Raw genomic sequence first — 23,955 nt, 5'->3', positions numbered from 1 at the left:
TTCACCTCTTTCCCCTGCTTTAGATGACAACCACAGTACCGAGAATTATTCAACAGAGTGACTTTCAGTTATCACTCACAGGACTTAAAGAGTTCTTACTGTGATATATAAGCAATGCTACTAAGGAGATAATAGGTTAAATTTTAGGTCAATTAAGAAATAGACACATGTATTTTAGACCGTACTCTTTTTTTTTTTTGGTACCAGGGATCGAACTCAGGTCCTTGTGCTTGTGAGGCAGGCGGCGGAACCACTGAGCTAAATCCCCAGTCCCAAGACACATGTATTTTAAAAATGAAAACTTACATTGAAGTAGCACTTACTTTGTCAAGTTGTACTCAAATCCTTGTGCACATATGAATTTAGTTCTCAAATGACTAAGAAGACCTACTAATATTCTTTTCCATTTTCTAAATGAGGAAAAAGTGCATTGAGAGAGCTAATTTGCCCAGGATTATAGGGCAAAAGGAGGAAATTGTACTCAATCCCAGGCAGCCTGGCTCAAGGGCAAGCTCTTAAAAAGAAGCTCCACATCCATGGTTAGATACTTGGGACCTACTGACTGATAAAAATTTTGACATGGCTTTAAAATAACATCTATATTCATAATTTTTATACTGTACTTGAAATATAATCTATGTTTAAAAATTTTACATTTCAAGCATATTTTGATAAAACTCTAAGATAAAGGAGTATAAAACAAAGTGCTTATTGGGCACTGTTGTGCATGCCTGTATCCTCAGCTACTCAGGAGGACGTGACTTATAGAGAGGCCAGCATGGACAACTTAATAAGACCTAGCTTTAAATACAATTAAAAATAAAAGAGCTGGGGTTGTGGCTCAGTGCTCATTGGGGTCAATCCTTAGAACCCAAAAAATAAATAAACAGAATGCATGGACTACAATATTAACTCCTTTGGGTGGTAGGCTTTGAATTGGCACATTATAAGATACAGTGATTTTCCAGAATGCAACTTACACGTTTATCAATATCGCCATGCTGAAGCTGAACAAATCGAGCACTAATGGCAGCAATATAGCTCTGCTGATTGGAGAAAGCAACTCGCCCAGCACCTTTTGGGTATTTTAGCTCTGGATCCGTATCAATTCCTGCGTAACAAACACCTCCATACAGCCGGTCCATGATCATGGCAAGTTCCACTTTAAAATGAAAGATGTTCACAATAAACATGAGAGGACAGCAAATCAGCAATGTTTCTTAAAAAGTAAACAACAGGATACTAACAAAAGAGAGTTGTTAAAAGAGAGCCTGAGATCAAGAGCCCTGTTTTTCTTTTTTTAAAACATAAAGTTAGATTCCTACCACATCTACCCATTTCCCAGCCCTAAACCCACATACTGTATACTGTGTCTTCTTTTCGGGTACAGTTCTACACTCTTTTCTACGTTCAATCCTTTCACGTGTGAACAGTGTACATCCAATCACTCTCTTCCTGTTCTTTGAACCTTTATTAATCAATAGGTCTCTTCCCTTGGCTCTAGACTCACAAATGTCACTGCCTCCTAGACTATTCATGTTGGTATTTCACAGATGCTGCAACCCACAGTGTGTTAAAAACACAACACAGGTAATCATCTCATTATACCCATTCCAATGAGGTTCTGCTGACCCAGTTAGTACACAATGGAAATAATCAAGTTGCCAAGTCAGGATTTTTGGCTTCATTCTGTTTTCTTCTTCCTCACTGTACATGTGATCCTATCACCCTGATTTTCAAAACACACCTAGGATGTGATCTCTTCACCTCCATCACTTTAAGGTGTCACACATCTGGTTTATGGCATGGCCTTATCTCTTTGCTTTTGATCTTCATCCTCCCATTTATTTCCAAAACAGTAGCAAGAGTGATTCGCTTAAAAACTATACTAGAAACTATATGGTTTAACTGAAATTTTTATTTTGGAACTCTGCATGGTGCCATGAACTTGTGTTTAAAACTGAAACTAGGATCTTCTCTCCTGCCCTGCTCCTTCTCCAGTGTTCCTCATAGCTCAGTCAAAGGCACCACTGTCTACCTTGGAACTTAGGATGAAAGCGGAGATTCAACCTCTGCATTTGCCTTGTGAATATATATATATATTTTTTGGTACTGGGGATCGAACTCAGGTCCTTGTGCTTGAGCAGCAGGCTGCAAAACCACTGAGCTAAATCCCTGGGCCTGCCTTGTGAATATTTGTGACATCTGCTCACTTGGCTCTTTGTGCACTGCCACACTAATTCCTGCCACCACTGTCTGCCTCCTAGACTGCAATCACAGGCTTCTAAAACCAGGGCTCTCCATATTTACTTGCAACTGAGCTTCCCTCTCTGGGTCATTAGCTTAACTATATTTCAAAATTCCAAATATGATCATGTCTCTCATTTTTACAAACTCTGAATGGTTTCCCTTGCTCTGAGGATAAATACCAAATCTGCCTACTAGACTTGTACAGTCTAACTGCTGTTTACTTTTTTAATGCCTTCTTGTGCCTCTCCCCTCTCCTCAAGTCCCTGGTCTGCCACTCTGGGTTGCTTCCAGTCCATTCCATGCACCCTGCCACCTCCTGAATATGCCATTCTGTCTGAAGTGCACTCCTCACAACCCCTACCGCCCCACCCTACTCCTTTTGTTCAAACTTTATATCACAGTCCCCTCCTACATGTGCTCCTCTATTCCCCATGGTCTTTCTTTGTAGCAGTCATGTTTTTAAAATATTTATAGTGTGAACAGTTCTTTACTACATCTCCCAGACTGGAAGAGGACAGAAATCATTAACACCTTTAGGTAGTACATGGTACCTTATAACCTGCGTATACAGCAGGCATTTACAGCTACAGTTTTGTCCTATATGACATCTTTTAGTAGATTTCTGGCTCCTGATTATTGATAAGCAAGTTCACCACTCATTCATCGAAAACACTAATTTAGTTAATACTGTAGTTAAGATACAGGAAAAAGAAAACAATCCATGTATTTTTCAGATGCCAGAATCAACCCATATGTAATTAAGGGACCCAAAATCCCCCTATTTTAGAGAGTTGCACCTAGGAAGTCTGAGTATTCAGGTAGATATCAACTAATAAAAGCTTGAGTGTTTCAAGAAAGGCTCTCAGAATTTGGCAACTATAGGAACACTGTGAAGAAATCTTCTCAAGACCTGCCCCACAGTGTCAAGTACATAACAGCTGCCGAATATTTCCTGAGTTACTTAATTTGTATTTAAATTATTTTTAAAAAATCTGTTAATATTCTACCTACCAGCCCTTAGTGGCCTCGGAACACCTCCAACAAAAATTGTTTTTCGGGGATCCAAAGGCTGAGAACCATCCATAACAAAGTCACTATCACTTAAATTCCAAGGACGTATTTGAACCTACGAAGAAAATTACATTGGGTGTTACTCCTTTTATTTTTAAAAAATTTATACAACTGGATTTGAATATTGTTAATTCTATCTATGTAATATAAATCACCTGGATGTTTAACTGACATGGCTCTTAACATGGTAATTTGTTTCTAAACAAAAATTTCAAAATAGTTTTTGGAAAACTTGCATTTGTAGTCTGGAGTTCCGATGGCATTTACTTACTGGTTTGTCCTTGATTGTAGGGCTGGAAACACACAAATAGAGCTTTCCATCTTCCTCAATACAAGCATCAATTAGTGCCTGAACTGAGCTCTCTTCTTGAAAGAGAAGAAATGCATAGCCTGGAAGAACCATGGAAAATGAGACAGTAGGTCAACATAAGGATATCAGCCCCAAATTTCAGTACTGTTTAGAAAATACATGCTATTGAAAAAACTAATACGACTTGAATTCTTATGCCTTCTACAGGAAAACACTATATTCTCTGGAATATATTAAAAAAACAAACAGTAAAGGGATTAGCTGTCTTCTGTGGAGCACTCAGTCTCAGGTACTGTTTATGTGAATTGTTTCATTTGATTTTCACAAATCTATGATAAGTGAAGAGCTATTTACATCTCAGTCTATTACTTGAACAAAGTCAATCTCACAGCGTACAGATGGCTGAATAATGTAAAACTCAGGTCAGCCTTAAGGTCTCGCATGCTCTTTCTAATAGTAACCCATGTTCTTAACGAGCTTGTCAGCAGTAACTTGGTGAGTGTATCAGGAGCCAAAATTTCCTTTAAATGCCCTCAGGATAATTCACATTCTAGAGGATACTTTCAGACTACAGCATACTTGGAAAGACCCAAGAAATGCCCTAAGTAGAGGGAAGATTCCGCAGTCTTTTAAAAAGTCCCAAAAGATGCTAAGATAGTTACCCTAGGGAGACTGGAATGAAACATGTTCTTTAGTGATAGGGCAAAACTTTTAAATCAAATCTCAACTTGGATAGGCAGTGGGATACCTTTTATCAAACTGGAGACTGTTCAGACATGGATATAAGCTGGCTGGTATGAGCTTCCTATTCCCTTGGGAAGTATATCCTCCCTCCTTTCCTTGTGAACAACCAATTGTCAATCTTTAATTAAAAACCATGCATCCAGCAACACAGAACATAAAGCATATAAAAGAAAGCATAAAAATTTATACTGTAAATTTACTATTATGTGAATATTCCCAGCAGCTGGTAAGTTAAGAGACCTAGAAATCTGCCTTGCCTCAGTGACATTTCTCTGCCATTAAGTGTGCAGCGTAGTGATCTAGTCCCATCCAAGGCAGCCTCAAGCAGCCATGGACACCTGCATCCATAATACAATGGGAAGTTTCACTCAGAACTCAGAAAACACAACTTACTGTCAACAATGGCTTTTATGTTACAAAGGTTTGATATGGCACAAAGGAACTTCCTTTGAATAAAAATACTTGATTCCATAGAGAAAAAAACACGAGACCTTCAAACCAATCTACACAAAGAGAAACTTCTGAAGTTAAGATTATGCAAGATTAAAAATACACCTTAGCCTTCATTTAAATACACTTGAAAAATATGAAGACTGGCTTCCTTGTTGTTGCTTGTTTCTTGAGACAAGGTCTTGCTATGTAGTCAAGGCCAGCCTTGAACTTGCTATGCAAACCAGGCTGGCCTCCAAATCATAATCTTCCTGCCTTAACCTTCTGAGTGCTGGAATTACAGGTGTGTACCACCATGCCAGGCAAGACTGGTTTTAAGGCCTTAATTTTGATAAAAACTAAGGATATTACAACTATGGTGGTTCTGTAATAATTAATATTTACTAAATTAATATTTTAAATTTGTTAAGCAATAGGTTATGTAAATTATGACCCAACTAATGCAAGCCATTAGATATTAAAATGTTTGTACAAAAACAAACCACAAAATAATCTTTGGAATTTATTAAAGCAAGCTAACAATGATCATGTAAGGTGAATGTTGTTCACTGCAAAGGAATTGGGTACCTCTGTGGCTAGCATCTAAAACAGTGACGGCAAACATTTTAGAGACTGAGTGGCCAACTGCTACCCAAAACCCACTTAACTGTCACAAGGTGCCAACACTGCAATTAAACCTGAATCTTGAGGTGTTCAGTTTAGAACAAACACCTGGCTCACATGCTGACAGACAGGGCTCTGCATGCCCACTGCGGCACGTGTGCCAATGGTTTGCCACCACTGATCTAAAGGCTCAAGTCATTCCTAAAATGACAAGGTGGCTGTGCTCCCTGGATGCTTCTGTATCAGTGTTTTTCCATACTGTGGGAAATGCTGAATTACAGAAATGATAAATATTTGAGAATAAGAGTTGGAAACACTGGAGTCTGACAATGGCTACAATGAACTATATAACTATACTTTAAAAAAGCCTCCAATTTGGCAGTACTAATCTTTTTCTCTTTTCTTTCAATTATTTTAGATTGAGAAGATAAACAATGAAAACATGACAGTAACCATGATAACAACAACAGCAAGGAAGATAATTATTCTGCTTTATCAGTTTTAACCCCATGTTCCTAGGCCTAAAATGCACCATCGCCTTGGGATGACCAAGTACACTCAGGCAAAACCTGTGTCTGTCTTCACCCACACCAATTCTAAATTCTTTCTAAAATTATAGTCACTCCTTGGTATCCATGTGATTGTGGACAATCTGCCAAAAAACAAAATCCAAAGATATTCAAGTTCTTATATACAATAGCATAGGCAAATTCTGTATACTTTAAATCATCCATTATTATATAAGGTGATATGTAAATGTTACATAGGTAGTTGTTATACTATACTGTCTAGGAAAAAAACGACAAGAAAAATTTCCATATTGTTCACCATAAATGCAAATGTTTTTTCACTGAACAGATTTGCTCCATGGTTGACTGCATCTGTCACGGACAAGATATCTGAAGATACGGAGGGTAGACCGAACATTTCCATTCTGGTCTGAAACTTCAACTTCTCTTATCTATCCGAATTACACAGTAGCTCTTCGATTTAATCTGAAACTTCTCAGTGATGTTTTTCCGCACCTCCTTGGGTCAAAGTAATTTCTCTATCCTGTAGTGATTATTAGTGTTTACATCACTTATTGGGCAATTTCCAATCTGTGAATTACTAAGAACACAAACACTATTTATGAAGTTCAGTGAAGACAGCTTTACAGATGACACTAACAAAACAACTGCTTGTTTCTCAAGCTGCCACAATGTACCACTGCAAGTGTGATGAATGTTATGAAAGAGACAGTGCTAGGAGCTGGTATGACTGACAAAGGACGAGGAGGCCTCATTAGGTCAGTTCTCAAAGGACTCTGGGGGCAACTGATACCAAAGCTGAGATCCAAAGATAAGTGGGGACAACCCAATAAAGAGTTACAGAAAAAGCCTCAGGGCCCCGGCACGGCCAGACAGAGAAGTGCTGAGGCATGGAGAGCAGGACCAGTTTTGGGACAGTTACTCAGTTCAGAGATTCTAACAGAATGGATAATGTTCAACTCTTCTTCCCCTCGCTTCTCTGGTCATCGTGGGCAGGTACACCTCCCACCCCTATGAACGCTTGCCTCCATCATGTGACGTGCTCAGTAACACGAGCACGACTGTGTTGTAGTCCTCTGGTGATCAGACACAGAATGATCCTATGAGTAAGTGGCTGACGGAACTAAGCATCCGCCTAACATTTTATCTTTTCATAAAACTAGGAGTTAAAATATAAATAAATTCACTTCACCCAGTCTTCATTTTACTGAGTGGAAGGACACTTTTTTTCATGTCTATACCTGCATTACCTAGAATGATGCTCTACAGAGAAAATACTCAAACACTTACTGACTGGAGCTTATGGAACCGAACCGTATCAGTTACAATGGGATCTACCACCAGAGTCTCTCACTGTGCCTGACTGGCTCCAGTCCAGGCGGGACAGTTCTCAGGATCAGCCCCCATCTCTCAGGGTACCAGGCTCCAACAATTATTAGTATTTATACAAAATCTCTTATATTCAATTCTTGGAAAGCACAAAAGTAAGCAACTAGCATTATTTCTGATAATAATTGACAATATTTCTTTTGCTCTCATCCAACAAATTTCCTAACAAATATGAACAGTGAAACTTCTTACCTTTTGGTGGAAAATAGGACTTGCTTTCTGCTTTATGAGGCCAATCTACTACCAAAGGCCCAAATCTTCTGAAGCTAGCAGTTATTTCATCTTTAAAAAATACAAATAATATCCATTAGTAATTAGCTTTAATGATTAATTTTAAGAATCCTTGATTTTTGATTACTTCAAAGATTTAACATCTTAAAGTGTCAAGTTATGCTAAGGTAAGCTAGACTCTAAACAAAGAGAATATGGTCAATATGCTTATTAAGATAATATGTAAAATCTACAACTGTTTTAATCAAGATAAGTTTACTTTTAAGTAGCATACTGAAAAAAATAATTCCAGTACTGTGTAAATTACTCTGTAAATTAAAAAATTTTTATGTAACTTCACATGAACACTAAATGCTTATGGTACACTTCATAGCACATGTATCAGTACTAGCTTGGAAAAAGTCAACGTCGTGTCAATTTAAATAGAGCTGTTGCTGCTTCACAAGTAAAATCATAGTCTTGTAGGAAAGAGATGGTTTCCTGAAACAGACTGGAATAGCTACAATGCTGGTAAAATGTAGAGGTCTAACACATACCAGGTAGCTTCACTGAAAATCACATACTATATGGTCACATCCAATAATACAGTCATAGCTATGGAAATCTTATCATCCTGATTAATATTTAGGGTAAGCTTGTGTATATTTGAATCAGAACTGAAATATTCCCCCAAATATATCAACATCTTCTCTATAAGTTATTAATGAGTGGTAATTTCCTATAACATCATAAATATAGTTCAGTACTTTTAACCTTGACCTTCTGTTTTTACACATGATCATTTTCACATTTTTATTAGCCTTTGTATAATCTGAAATTTCCCACTTGATGTTGTTTTCCATTTCCCTTTTCAATTTTATAGCCTCTTACCCATTTCTAAGAGTGTGTTTTTCCCTAAAGAAATTTACCTTTTGATTGTCATGCACTTTCGACATAGTTTCACAACTGATTCCATTATTTGCATATAAGTATGCATGTGTGCACGTATTATGTAAAAAGTTTTATGTGTGATATATTTAAATATGTTCTGTATTTTAAAATTAAGATATGAACTAGATATGGAAATCTTAGAAAAGATGCTCACAGTAACAATATGTATAAGATACAAAGAATAGAAATTTAAAAATTTGTCCAATTATCTTCATATTTCCACAGGTGACAAATTTTTTTTTTTAACAGAGACAGATCTCCATTCTTGTTTGTTTGTTTGTTTTTTGGTACCAGGGATCGAACTCAGGTCCTTGTGCTTGCGAGGCAGGTGGCAGAACCACTGAGGTAAATCCCTGGCCCGAAAACCACATATGCCCATTTTTTTTTTTTTTGGTACCGGGGATTGAACTCAGGACCTTGTGCTTGCAAGGCAGGGAGCAGAACCGTTGAGCTAAATCCGAAGCCCAGATCTCCATTCTAATTCTGAAAATTTGTCAAAGAGGTAAAAAAAATTCCATACTCTATTTACGCTATACTTCAGTGTTTTGTTTCTTTTAAATTTGTTCTTCTTTTGCTTATTTTGAGGGCCAAATCAATACCTTACCTTCATCAATATCTGGAGGAAGCCCACCAACAAAAACTTTTCGAGAGAAGCGTTCTATCCGTTCTCCATTTTGATGAGCTGAGTAACACGTAGGTGAATTTAAAACACCAACTTGATCACTGTGGCCATCATCCAGCAAGCCATCATCTATTGGAAACAGGGACGAACGGCCTAAAATATAGGTACAGATAAAACTTGAATATCAGGTCTAAAAAATGATAAACTCAAGCATAAAATTTTTGAAGACAAACTCAGAGGTGTAAAAAAAATAGAGACAACACAGGTGTAAAAAATTAATAAAAATTCGGATAGTATGTGGTTTAAATTACTGGGATAAAGAGAGAATCTGAAGAATGACTTATGAATAAACACAAATCATGTGACAACAATTATACTGTAAAAGAAATACTAGTTCACTTCAATTTCTTACAGACAACAGCAAAAGTCTGATGTATGGAGAATAGACTTGATATGTAGTAGGAGAATTCTTTAGAAACTGGTGGCAGAAAAAAATGGCACAGACTAAATAGATAAGAAGACATAATTAAAAGTCACTTGCAGACCACAGTAAGTAAGGACATATAAGTCATATAAGGACATATAAGTCACTTGCATATAAGACCTTGGAGTAGTAACTTACTACATGCATGCCAGTTCATGAAAGTGTAGGTGGGGCTTCTCCACATGTGTGAAACACAAAAAGGCACCCTTCTTGGACTCTAGTCCCCATCTGAGCCTGCCCTTCAGAAATGCACCCTCATACAGGGCACACCCTGTACAATCCCTCTGATGCAACCCTGCTGCTTGAACACTTCAGGGACCAAGAGAAAAGAAAATGATCTAATATAAGATAGTCTCCTGTCCTCAGAAAATGCATACTTAGAAAAGGCAAGATTGATGGATATATGATAGTACATATCCATAAGAAAGCTAACGAAATGCTTCAGAGGAAGGATACTGCAAGAACAAGGTAGTCTGTCCAACAAAGGTAATGTGTTAAATCTCCCAAATGATATTATCTTTTATATGTTTAAAGATATGTAGAATCTTTAAAGGTAGAGGTTTTAGTAAAGTTGGATGGGAGTCACATGTAATTAGAATTTTGTCAAGTACAAATATCAAATGAAGACTGGTCCTCAGAAATGTACTAGACAAGGAAAAAGAGCAAGAATGTAGACGGGTTTTTCTTTCAAGATTAAGTGAAGGATTTGGGGGGATAAAGAGACAGGCATACAATGTATACCATGTGTCTTAATCTATAAAGTAATACTCAACCCACAGTGTCATTAATATGTTATCATCTTGCCGGGGATTTAGCTCAGTGGTTTCACCGCCTGCTGTGCAAGCGCAAGGACCTGAGTTCAATCCCTGGTAGCAAAAAAAAAAAAGTTCCAAATATGTTATCATCTTCAAAAACAGGATACATAAAGATGTGGTATAAACAAAGACTATCAAAATATGCTATCTTGTTTCTAAGGGGTTGGGGGCAAAAAGGAGGAGGCTATACATCTGAATGAGCTAGTTAGCCAGGCAGATGCTGGATATAAGAATGTAAAGTATATAAAAACAACAGGGAGAAAGATCATATTTGGTATATAAAACAAGAATTACTCTACGGATGTTCTGAAACATATCCCTGTTCACTGACTAACTTTGTTAGTAGCAGTTTAGCTTTCCAAATACTTTTGTTACCAGAATTATGAGCCAACAGGAAAAAAAAGGTCAACCTTCTTTGTGATAGATGAAAAGAAACTCTTCAACATGAAATTATACCCTGATAAGCCCGTATCTGAAATGCTGGGCCCAGAGTGTTTCGCATATTGTAGTTCCAAGTTGTGCAGATTTGGGGTTTTCAGATTAGGGATGCTCCACCTGTGTTTTTACTGAATAAAACGAACCTCACTCAGTTTAACTTCTAAAGATTAGACTATCTCTGTATAATTGTGCATTTTAAAAGGACAGGGTAGAGAAACAACACATGGGTACTGAGTAGGTTTTAGGGGAAAAATGATGACTCTAAAAGCTGTATTTCAGCCATGCCAATACCTCGGAAATTCTTTCCTTTTAACGTGTCCTAATATATAAACTTAGCAGCCCACGCAATTAACCAAGTCTAAAAGACTTTTATCTTGAGAAAAAAAATCATAAATATTTGGGATCTAAGTAGAAATATCGAATGCACAGGCATAAGAAATCACTATAAGCAACGCCAGAGAGGAGCCCAAAGTTAACTTAAGCTTTTTGTTAACTTGTAAATTTATTTGTATTACAAATCCATTGCAATAACCATACTGTATTATTAGTAATCTCTTAGAATTAGTACAACTAAAACAATCTATAATCCATTAATCAAAGTTCAGCTGATCAGAGGGTGCAACAGAAAGGCCGAGACCAGCTAACGCAGGAGACACCAGCAAGATCCTTCAGCACTGACCTCTTTCTTTCAAGAAGCTGTTAAAAGCATGGATTTTATGCTCATTTTGAAGAGGAGTTAAGGGTATCAGTCAACAAAAGACTACTTTTTATCTTGACAAGTGTCCTTCCCTATAACCCAAATTAATGACTATATATGAACCACTATATAAATTATGCCTGCCATGTACAGTGTACTTCAAACATACTTTCTAAGAATGATGTACAAATATTTTCAGGTTCTTCTACTTTGAGGAATAAAAATTTGTTATAAGGGAAATACAACATAAATTCTGTGGGATGCAGCAAAAGCCACAGCTAACGGAAGAATCATAGTTTTAAATGCACGTTAGCAAACTAGAATTGCTTAAATTCTCTAAGTTTCTGCCACTAAAGATGAAAAAAATACCAAATTAAATGCAAAAAACCACAGAAAATTAAAAAACTAAAATTAATGACATAAAAAACAGAGACTAACATTAAAGAACATCAATAAAGCCAAACTTGATTCTTCGAAAGCTTATGAAATCGATACCTCTAGGCAAAGCTCATCAAGAGAAAAAGGAAACTCAAATTACCAATAGTATGTATAACAAAGGGAACATCAATCAATACAAAATTTACAGACATTAAAGACTAAAATAAAAGGATTATTATGGACAATTTTATGCTAACAAATTTAACAACGAAAGGAAATGAATAAATCCCTGGAAAAACTTAACCTTTTCAACACTGGTATAAGAAGAAAAATAAAATTTGAATAGTTCTATAGCTGTTAAAGATTAAAGTAAAATCATGACTTGAAAACAACCAAAAAAGCAAAACAAACCTTCCAACAGCAACAAAAAAACCTCCAGACCTAGATGGCTTTACTGGTGAATGAACTAGACTTTTGAAAAAGAAGTTAATCGCAATTTTAGACACCCTCTTTGAGAGTATAAAAGAGGAAAAACTTCCTAATTTATAACCGTGATACTAAAACTTGACAATAATGTTTAAAGAAAACTTATATGACAATATTCCTTATAAATAATGATGCAAAAATCTTAACATCTCGGCAGAATAAAAAATTCACAAAAAACTGGAAAACACATCATGATTAAGTGGAATGGGCAATAAGCATATAAAAATGTTTCAGCATTATTCTGAGTCATCAGGAAAATACAAATTAGAACTGCAATGAGACACTATTTATAAACCTGTCAGAATGGATAAAATAGTCAATAATCTAGTCAGTTTCATACTCTTTGAAGTATAAAATTGGTAGTTTCTAATAAAGTTAAACATACAATTATGCTATGAACCAGTTATTTCACTCTTAATTATATATCCAAGGGAAATGAGAATGTATGTCCACACAACCACACAAAGGATACTCAAATATTCATGAACACTTTATCAAGCTCCAAATGGCCAACCTGAATGTCTTTCAATAGAGAAAGGGTAAAAGTATGTATATCATACAATGAAATTCTACTCACCAACCAAAAAGAAGTAATTCACAGTAATTTTGGTGAAAATCTACTCACCAAAAGAAAAAAAAAAAAAGCATGGGATTTTTCCCTCTTTCTATAAAACGTGTTGCTGTATATAATGGACAGTGTATCATGTGTTTCCTAAACTGAGCCTGTGCTCATCGCTGTATGGTAGACTTGTGGCCTTGCCCTAACCTCTGGTCCCCTTGTGCGTCTAAGTCTCTGCACAGCACACTGGTATGCAGCCCAGAGAAGCCCAAGCTGCCAACACTGGACGCTCTGCTACTGCTCCCAGACATTAACAATCAGACTTGACATTTCAGACTTTAGCCTTATTCTACAATCTCAGAGTGAACACACTCCCAGCACATCAACAGGGGGAGGGAGGCAGGAGATGAAAGAAGACGTTTGCGTACACATAGTTGATTTCTAGCTTGAATCTAAGCATGGTTCTTTGAACTTGATAGATCATCTCATAATTTTATTTACTTAATGTTATGAAATAAAAATACATAAAGTATAAAAACTGAAGATTAATATGAATATTCTTCCTATCTTTAGGATGCCAGCAGTCAAGGGTAGATAATGTTTTTTATTTAATATGCAACACTTAACATCTATCAAAGTACTAGAGGGAAGTTCAGGATGGATTTCTCTTGAGTGCCATTTGTTTAATCAAATAGACTCACTGACTGGTACGCTGCTCCAAACAACTGAGAATATTATGCACCTATTACTTAAAATATCTAGTCCCAATAATAGGTTTGTCACTTCTTAATAGCAGATAACTAAGATACTTAATCTATTATTTTTAGACCTATATGGCTTTGCAAATTTAATTTCTACATATATTTGCCTTAAAATTAAGTTCATTAAAATTTTGTTTCTTTTAAAATTTGGTGTGGCTGGGTGTAAGTGTACAGCAATCTTTTGAGGGAGGGGAGAGCAAGGTCAGCAATTTTTCTTCTTTAAATGGCTAGAAAATAAAGAGCTCAAGCTTTGCAAGCCACATGCATTCTACTCTGTTCAATGACAACTGTGCCATCATTGTAGCCCCAACGCAGCCAGGCAAAAGGAAGCAAATGCGTAAATGATAGCTGGGTTCCGATAAATGCTGTTTATAAAAACAGGAAGCCTGGCCCGTGGGATGCTGTTTGCTGACCCCTGTGACAAAATATTATATCCTGGCATTTTTTCATGCTTTAAAGATCACGCCATTCTCTGATAATGACTGAAATTATACATCAAAGACTATGTGTCAGACACATAGTATTAATGATTCCTTATTAATGGTAGCGTGTAACTGAATAATCAAATGCTGGTAACTGAACTTCCATAATTTGCCTCACTTTAAAATGATTTCTCTTATCTTCCCATACTGTATTTAATCTACTAACTCAAGCTTTGAGTTTAATCTGCTAGAAAAGATTGCTTTCTGGGGCTTAGTACCACTAAAACTTATTATTTCTATGACTTAAAATGCTCTTTATATTTTTACTCTTTCTGGGGCATAGCAGGAAGAAGATTAATATAGGATTAAAGGGACAGATTGTGATACAGTAATATTTTAAGTTGAGTGAAAGAGCTTAAATTACACTTCACACTTCCCTGCATGATCCCCTACTCCACGCCAACCCAGATCAGTATGTGCACTAGCAGGATGGAATGAAAAAAAAATGAACAAAGAGTAGCAACACAAGAGAGGTAGTTTTCTAGGTGTTACTGGCAGCTCCCTATGTTACGTCTTCCTCGCTGTGATGCTGTCTCCCAGGCAGCTTGGAAGTAGCAGAACTCTGGCTCCCAGAGGACAGAGATACCCACGGGTAGCAAATAGTTGGTTACAAATGAAATGCAGGGAAAGAAAGCCTTGCTTTTTTCTTATTTCCAATATAATCACCTTTTTATTATTCCAAAGTTAGCATAGTTCATAAATTAATACCTGGAACCAGTTTGATTTAAAGGTCATATTTATCTTAAGCAAATTAAAAAAATATATAAAGTCGTTTTGGTAGTAATTTGGTTTAACTGTAGTCCAGTTAAAATTTGTTTAAATGAAAACAGCACCCTTTGCTGGACTGAAAGGTGAGTCAAAGGCCACAAGTAAGAAGAAACCAGTGCCCCTTGAACTGGAAGGGGAACTGAATGCTGTTCACTCACCACTGTGCTGGAAGCAAAAATTATAACAATTATGTGACACATCTCACATGAATGGAAGATATGAGATTCATTTTTTCTAAAAAGAAAAATGAATAAATGCAGTTTCTTTGGTGGATCAAATGTAAAACATGAAGCTCATAAAAGGGAGTCCTTGGTAGTTACATATTCCCAAAATGCCCAGAGAACCAACTAAAAAAATTACTATAGTAATGCCACATAATCTGAGAGAAAAATTCAAGCATCAACTGCCTCTTATACCAAGCCAAATATGTGTGAAAAATGTCAGATCTGTTTCAAAGGTAGCTTTTACCCTGAAGCCTTAAACCATGTGAGAAAGTCTCCCTGGGAGCCAGTTCTGAAGGGGATGCCTTTATAGGTCCCAGGGGACAGAGATGGACTAGAATGGTGGCAAGTTCCTAAAAATGGGAAAAGAAATTTTTAGTTTTTCTTACTGTCATAATGATCATCTACAACTACTGAACTGAGATTTAAGAAGATAAACAGCAGCACTACTTTCTGTTACCCTCTTCATAGGAATTTACTAGATCATTGATATTTATACTGGAGTATGCCAAGCTAAACATAAGTCACGAATGTTAAAAGATGAAAAGTGTTTAACAAGAAAAGAATTCTAAATTCCTCCACAGCTGCAAAAATACCTAAAAATCAGACTAGCAAACGTGGGTTGTTTCAAGAGAACTGCACAGTGCAATAAGTTAGTCCATAGACCTAAAAAATAGGTACTAAGGTTAGAAACTTTCCTACCCTCTCCTCAGCTTGCTAATAACAGTCTTCAGAAAGTTACTTAGCCTCAGATTTCCAAGCTTTGAGTTTTGGTCTTTTCTAACTTTTTAGTTAAAAAACTGAAGAAGCAAAAGTTTTAGTCAAGCAATTGAAGAAACAATTTCAATTATGACGTTGAATTCAGATGATCTGAAATATGAAACAGGAACTACTACTTAAGAGTCTAAAATCTAGTTTGGCTTGGCAGTGGTGCCAAATAGTCTTACACACATTCATGACCAGGTGAAAAGAAACTGAAGCACTGGTACACATATACAAAGTTTATCTCAGGGCATTTTGATTATGTCCATCCTCCATGACTTAAAGATTCTAGAGGCCAGGGAGAACACTTTTTATTCAGTGTGGCACAAATAACAACCAGAGGTATGTAAATATCATGATTACTGCTTACTTAGTGGATAGTCTAGCAGTGTTAAGTTACTTTTGCTTCCTCTCATTCTACTTTTCTCCTTCTCAATTTCTAGACATGAAAAAGAGAGAGGCAAAGTTTTAGTCACAGGAAATGTCAGCTGCTTTCCTAGGGAGTTCAGTAATACTCCGGCACCATATAATCCTAGCTTTACTCCTGGGATGCTAGAACACTAGGGAATCCTAGAGTGAGAGGCGGGAGGGAGGGGAGACGGGGGAGTGGGTGTTAGAAAGGACTGCAGTCTTAGAAGACAGAGAAATATTAGCAGCTTGATTTCTACTAATGAGTGTCAGCAGTAATTTACTTAGTGTATATGCTATTTTCAACTGGGTCAAACATAAAATAATCTAGGATTGTAAATTATGTAATTTAATGATTTAAATTTAATAATTTAATTTTAATAATCTGTTACAGTTTAGAGAATGAAAAAAATCACACTGCATGTCACCCTTAGTAATAGCTATAGTGACAAATGTGTTAAGCAAACTATAAACAGCAGCTTTAAGAGATAAAGAAATAGCTTTGTTAAAAGTTAAAAATTTGGTTATAGTTTAAGTAGAACAATTTTATTAAATAACCATAATTAGTATGAAAATAGACCTTAAAGGTTAAGAGAGTTAGAATTAAAACTTTTGCAAGTGCTTATATCAAAGCTTAACTCTCCTATGAGTATTCAGACACTGCATTATCTGGAATAATTAATTCCAACACTGATCAGGAAAACCCAATTAGAAACAGTTACACCATAGCAAACGGAAATGAATTACCTCGTCTTCGCCCATAACTCCTTGCTGCATGTAAACAAAGGAGAAATTGTAAAATGTCAGAACTAAAAATAAGCCCACATGTACAAATACTTGTGATATGAAAGGATATGTGGGCACATGGAAATCAGTGCTACTTTAAGAGCTACGTAACATTTGCATGTTTTACCATTTACAATGAACTTTCATTACAGGTATGATATATATGTCATGTGAACCATGTAACAGAATATACACAATTTATTCTCCCTCATATTGAAAATTCACACATAAATATTTGCTTCATTTCCTCTAGATAGGAACATACAATTTTTAGTTAAACAGCATCCCAAATATTTTTCTTAATGAATGAAAATAATCTAAATTAAATTCTTATTTTTCAATTCATTACAGAGACTGATAGGTTATACTGTCCAACAAAAAGCTATTCAGACCCAATCCATCTTACAGCCAACCCTCTATGAAAGTAGTACTGGAAGATACAGATGAGTGATAAACCACTGCCAACCTGAAACGGTGAAGTACATACAGCTTAGGTGGAATATAAAGTATCAAAGCCTGTTCAAAGTTGCTTAGAGAAACGGCTACAGATATACTAGAGCTAATAATGCTTTCTATTCTTCAGATATGTGTCTACTTCTGAGATTCAGAGGGATTCATATACAAATTACTGTTAGTATCACAGAATAATGGTACATACGTTAAATACTGTAAAAATATAAAGTAGAAAGGCATTTCAATTTATATTACTAACAGTTTACATCATTACTAAGGAGAAAAAAATATGGCAATTTCTTCTTCATAAGAAACTATAGTTTGATAAGATCTACAACTTGATTTTATATAACTCCTCCACCCAAATCTGAACACACAATTATTTTTATCCTAGAATTAGTACATAAAATTAAGACAATAACAAAATAATGACTGTTTAAAAACTAAGATATTTATTCAGATTAATAGATTTTTGTTTGGACCCGCAAAAATTCAATGTTGAATAAAACTCAAATGAATTTATGTACTGAAAATTCTTAGAAATGTAGTTTATCCAAAAGTACAAGAGTTCCAGATTGAAAGGAATCATTTTACATCATTAAATATACTCTCTTATGGAAGTTGTACAAAATGTATTTTTAACTTTATACTAAGGCTTTATCTAATATAAAGAAAGTGGCTATAAGAAAGTAAATAGTCATTATTTCCTCTATATGAAAAAGTAGGACAAACAAACATCAATTCTTATACTTCCAAGAAATGAGTCAACAAATACAAGGTTTAGATCGGTCTTCTGAATGAACACCTTCATCTGCACCTGTCACGCCTGGCCTGTCTTGTGCTCTAATGACCTCAATGCCTGGCAGACTGATTTCGGTTACCTGACCTATATATTAATTTAAGATGAGGGTAAAAATGGAAGCAGCATTTGGAATTTTGTTGTCTAGGTCTTCTAAGAGTTATAAAGGCCTTAAGAAAATGTTTCACGGCACTGGGAATTTGACTACAGAAAATCAGATCGATAGAAAGTAATTTTTTTTTTTTGGTACCAGGGATCAAACTCGGGCCCTTGTGCTTGCGAGGCAGGCGCCGGAACCACCGAGCTAAATCCCGGCCCAATAGAAAGTAATTTTGATTGAACTATCAAGAACAGGCTACAGAGGAGTAAATTCCCCGAGCCTGGAAACGGGCACCACGCCCCCAAATGCTTCACAAGTCTCACGAGTTAGGTTTCCTGCTCATCCCAAAGTGTCGCCTAAGAGATGAATCCAGTATAAATCTGCTTTGGAGAATTTTATTCACGGATGTTCTAGACTAGAGGGTTCAAGATTTATAAAGAATATGAAACTATTTTCATCAAGTTTAAAGCCAAGTGATGAGTTATTATGAACTCACAGCACATAATTCTTGACCTACTGAGAAAATTAATGACATCATGACCAGTTTATGTTCTTAACTTTTTCTCTTAGCTACCGCTACTCAGTATTAAAATAGTGAAAATTTCATCTCATTCTTCAGCTGGCACATATAATTACTTAGAAAATTTCTTCAATTATCGCATAGCTGAGGAATTTTAGAATCCTATAAAGAACTATTCCATTTAGTTTTTGGGTAACTCTCAGGAGGCAATTCCTTACATTTTTGTAAGTAAAACTGACTATGGATGAAACTAAACACCATGTCAAACATTTCCTACTCCGTCATGGAAATAACTAATCTGTTACAATCTTGCTAAATGATGGTGTTTATATTCAATTTTCTACCAGTGTTTTTATGTGAATTTCTAGGTTATGTTCCACTATAACAGTGAATCACAATTATCAGAAACTCTCAGTAAGTAAAGAAACTCATTAAGTGACTACATTTTTAAGAATTCTTTAATCTGCTTCTCTAATTTGGAACATTTAGGAAAAAATGGGGGAGGGACAGCTTGTATAAAAATTGTATTTATAACATCAAATTTCATGTATACTTATTTTATAATAGCATTTACCAAAAATAACCTTATTTAAGCAAGAGGAACAGCTGGCTACTTAACATATATATATGTGTATTCATGTATTAAAACTATACTATTGATGAGTACATTTCTTCATGTATTGAAGGGTAAGAAGGCTCTGAGAAAAACCTGAAGATCACTCCTATATAACTGACTTCACACTTGGTCCTGGCTTCCCAATCATCTTACTCAGGTTCTAACCCACAACTACAAAAAAAATTGAGTAATTGTACCATTCTGTCCAGGGAATTAGTGCTAGTAATTACTGGCTCTCACCTACAGTTGTGGTAGCCAAGTTACTGCAGCTGGAAGAAGGGACAGGCAAACAAGCCACATCAGCTAGAAATGGAGGTTAAACTCTTGAAAAGAAACTAAAGAACAATTTCTTTAATTTGAAAAAATCAAAACTACAAAGAAAAATATACCTACTGCCCCAAACAATCCTTCTCATGACTAGAAGGGTTAACAATTATATCTTAATTTTATATTCTCCAAGATAAATATACCTAGCTCCTTCATCTATTAACAGATCGTGAATTTACTCTTGTAAAGTTATTTTGGTCAAGTGACCCATTCTGCCCAGCTATTACTTACTGTCAGGAACTGTTCTAAGTATTTTACATGAATGAACTCACTCATAACAGCCCCCACCCCAGGCAGGCAGGATGCTGTTATAAATAGGAAGAAGCTAAGTCCAAGTGAAGTAAGTTAAACTATCCAAGATTACACAGACAGAAAACACAAACTGGCTTCAGTGTCTGTGGTATCAACTAATATTGACTACTGCTAAACTGCTACAAAAGTGAAACAAGATTTGTTACCAGATATTCATTTTAAAGTCAACAATATCAGTTATGCTTGTAGGGTAAATACTGCAACTAACTTAGCCAACTGTTCTATAATATGTTTTAAAAAGAATAAAAAGCAATCCTAGGTACTGAGATGCCACACGTCCTTTAATCTGCCAATAATATTTGATAAATATTTAGAGAAGGCAGAGCCCTGTACTACCATCATTTAATTTCCGTATTTCCCAGGGAGATAATACACTCAGAATATAGCTGACTTACATGTATTTAAAAAACAGCTCAAAAACATTTCCCCTTACTTTTTAGCTCTCTTCTCTTTGCCAAGTTCTCTCCTAAATGACTCTGATGTCTACTAAAATTATTTAAATTCTTACTTTTTCCTACTTCCTTATTCCACAAATATACCCAATTATGGGACTCCTGCTTCCTCTCTCAACCAAAGATCTCAAATAAGCAAAGGTGTTTTTCCTCTCTGAATCAAACTGTTTCTCTTCCTGACCTCAATACAGTTTGAAGTCTTGACTTCATGGTCTCTCATTTCCCTCCACTCATCCTCTGTCAGAAGCTCACACATTAGAGGCCGTCCCCCTGTAGGAAGTGTGCACTGTGGCCCCAAATGGCAGGCTAGTGAAGAGTGCTTACATAATTTTAAAAAAGTAGCTTTGGCCACAAGATGTAACTCTTGCCTGAAATCAAATACTTCTGTGTCTTCTGTGTTATGAAACACTTTTCAACCTACCATCGAGATAAGGACTTCTGGGAACTGACAAAATCATCACATTAACCATTAGTATAGCCAAAAATCTAAGTTGCAGAGGCAGTGTGACTAATTAAGCTTTTGCTTACACATAACTGACATTTTACAGTGATCGTCCTAGCTTTCTATCCATTCAGCAACCTAGGAACATCTGTAAACAGTCTAAAACATTATCTCATAAAGTACTTTCCTTCAAATGGACTTTAACAGACTATGTGAACTACATGTGCTTTTTCAGAAGTTAAAATAGATACATAAATGCTCTTTACTTACCATGCAGAATGTTTAAGAGGAAATCAATACATAAATAATTTATTGTTACCTAAGCCTGTCATTATTTTATAAGCTAAGTCAAAGGAATAATAAAAGTGAGCTATGTTTAGTTTTATAATTCCAATTTCAACAGTATCATTTTAGTGGTATATAATATTTAGAGTCAGAGCCCAGCTACAAAAAGAGTCTCTCAATGAAATTGCTTGTCAGTCTAGGCTGACCTTGAGCTAGGCTCACCTTCATCTAGGACAGTGATGGCAAACCTTTTAGAGCTTTCAAAGATAACAAGAGCTGCCTGTGGCATGTGTGCCACAGGTTCGCCACCACTGGTCCTATGCTGTCTTGTGGTAGACAACTCAATATGTAAGAGTCAAGTGTTGAAAACACTATCAATCACCTCTCCCCTAACACTCTGCTTCTTCTGTATTTTTTTTTCTCATTCCAAAATTCTATCTATTCTGATAATCTCCCAGGTAGCATAGGCCTTATTCTTACCTTTCTGTCACTACAGTCATCTTCACATGGAGTTAGTCCTCATGGTCTAGTTTTGCATTGATTTTATTTTCAACCTTTGTTTCTCAACTTAATTGCCATATTATTTCAACAAAGTTTCATTGAGAGAGAAGAGTTAAGCCAATATCATATATTTTTAAAAATAAATGATTTCTATCTCTTATTTCCCCTTCCAAACTAACCTATGGTTTAAAAATACTTGTGTGAAAAATATTTTAAACCTCTATCCTCATGCATACAATCGTGGAGGTGCCCAGTACTGTGACTCTCTCTATATATTAACACTTGACCAACAGAAAAAAAACTTTCATGGAAGTTTATTCTTCTCTTAACTAGTGAGCTTAACTATGGAAGCTGTGTAGTTAGAATAAATTAAACTGGTACGATTATTATATTTACAGAATTGCCAAGTATATTCTTTAGTTAAACATAAACATAAGTGCTTATACTAAGTAACAGGTTCTAGGTACTTTTCAAAGCTTATTTCATTTAATTCTCATACTAAATCTTGAGATTATATTTCCATTTGACAAGTGGAGAAACTAAGGTCACCTTTAGTTGACTAAGGTCATACCTTAAACTGAAAAGCTAACATTCAAACAAGGACTGCATCAAAATGTTTGATCACTGAATTAACTCATACTGTCACAAATATACTTCAACAGCAACTTTATCAGCCAGAATATACTCAGATTCCTAATTCTGCTCTCTGCAAAGGTACAGCCATGGCATTGTTGTAGTCATTGTTTGAGATAAGGTCTTGCTTTGTTGCTGAGACTGGTCTCACATTGATGGGCTCCAAGTAATCCTCCCATCTCAACCTCTCAAGTCGCTGGGACTACAGGGTTTTACTCCCATGCCTGACAATAGCTTTATTTTATTCGTATAAAGTGATTAAACCGTATCAGAGAAGGTTTAGAGAAATATGTATTTAGTTATTTTATTTATATAAATGAATAAGAAATACAAAATGTTTTTATAAGACTTACCATTTAACATCAACAGATTGTCAGTTCCTGGATGTGGGTAGCTCAATCGACCTTTAGAGAAATAGGAAATAGGAATTTGAGGATTAAAGAGCTATTTGAAAAGCCAAAAAAAAGTGTAGGTGTGGCTGGGGAGGGTAAGGAACAAATAATATTGAGCACAGTATTTAATACAGGAAAACTGAATGTTTAGGTATATTTTCTAAATTATTTTGAACGGAAACAAAATGAAAAAACAGCTTTAGTTCCTAGATTACAAGATCAAAATGTGACCTAAGAGCAATGGCAATAAAATAAAGTTTGATCTTTAAAATTAACAACAATGCAGGTACCCATGAAAACTTAATACGAGATAACTAACTTTTTAATCTTCTAAAAGTTTTTAATTTTCTCTATAGATCTGTCAAAAATGAAACTTGAAATGTGCATTCCTAAATTAACTAAAATATTAAAATAAGCAGGAAAAAACTCATCACAACTTAATGTGGTTTATATAGTTGTATTTAGATGAAGTTTAATGAAAACATCTTAGATGTATTACTACAAATACCACTGGAAATGTAGCTTCTGTAGGGTTTACAAATGATCAAAATATTTTTAAAAGGAACATTCAAGCTCATGAATATAGCAGCAAAATATTTCCCCAAGTCGTCTTCATTCAAGGATGGTGTATTTACTATATGCAAAAAAGGGCAAGAGTATTATACTATGGTGTGAAAAAAATGTCATGCACAGAATATACTGTGATTTATCCAGCATTTTTATACTACACTTGTTTGACTAAATACTGCCAGCAAGGATGATCATTATTTTGAACTCATTAAAACTTGGGATTTTTATCTAATCCATGAATATCTGATAGACTATTAAAAAGGCATGTTAAAATCCCTTTAGAAAACTGTTAAAAATTAAATGTCTAGGATTGCATTCTAGCCACTTTTAGCACTGTCCTTAACATGACACTATGACATATAACATACTGCCATCAGA

General features: G+C 35.6%; 1 protein-coding gene across 4 annotated transcripts in view; it reads right to left on the bottom strand.

The window, feature by feature from the left end:
• Cpeb2 (cytoplasmic polyadenylation element binding protein 2) overlaps positions 1-23,955 on the bottom strand; it is a 58,559-nt gene that overhangs the window by 7,724 nt on the left and 26,880 nt on the right. For 2 of the 4 annotated variants that reach the window (XM_013073101.3, XM_021260270.2), the window contains exons 5-12: positions 22,969-23,019; positions 17,137-17,160; positions 16,352-16,420; positions 9,113-9,283; positions 7,540-7,629; positions 3,593-3,711; positions 3,262-3,376; positions 981-1,162 (exon numbers count right to left, since the gene is read on the bottom strand). In XM_013073101.3, the coding sequence (XP_012928555.1) occupies positions 981-1,162; positions 3,262-3,376; positions 3,593-3,711; positions 7,540-7,629; positions 9,113-9,283; positions 16,352-16,420; positions 17,137-17,160; positions 22,969-23,019 (821 nt within the window). The remainder of the gene's footprint in view (positions 1-980; positions 1,163-3,261; positions 3,377-3,592; positions 3,712-7,539; positions 7,630-9,112; positions 9,284-16,351; positions 16,421-17,136; positions 17,161-22,968; positions 23,020-23,955) is intronic. The other 2 variants (XM_087187379.1, XM_087187380.1) reach the window with 2 other exon arrangements.

The sequence above is a fragment of the Heterocephalus glaber genome, unplaced genomic scaffold, assembly GCF_053883595.1.
Source record: "Heterocephalus glaber isolate CG9 unplaced genomic scaffold, H.glaber_assembly_v1.0 deba00001509, whole genome shotgun sequence".
Taxonomy (NCBI): domain Eukaryota; kingdom Metazoa; phylum Chordata; class Mammalia; order Rodentia; family Bathyergidae; genus Heterocephalus; species Heterocephalus glaber.
Note: the sequence above shows the minus strand (reverse complement) of the source record. Positions and strands in the feature narration are given on the sequence as shown.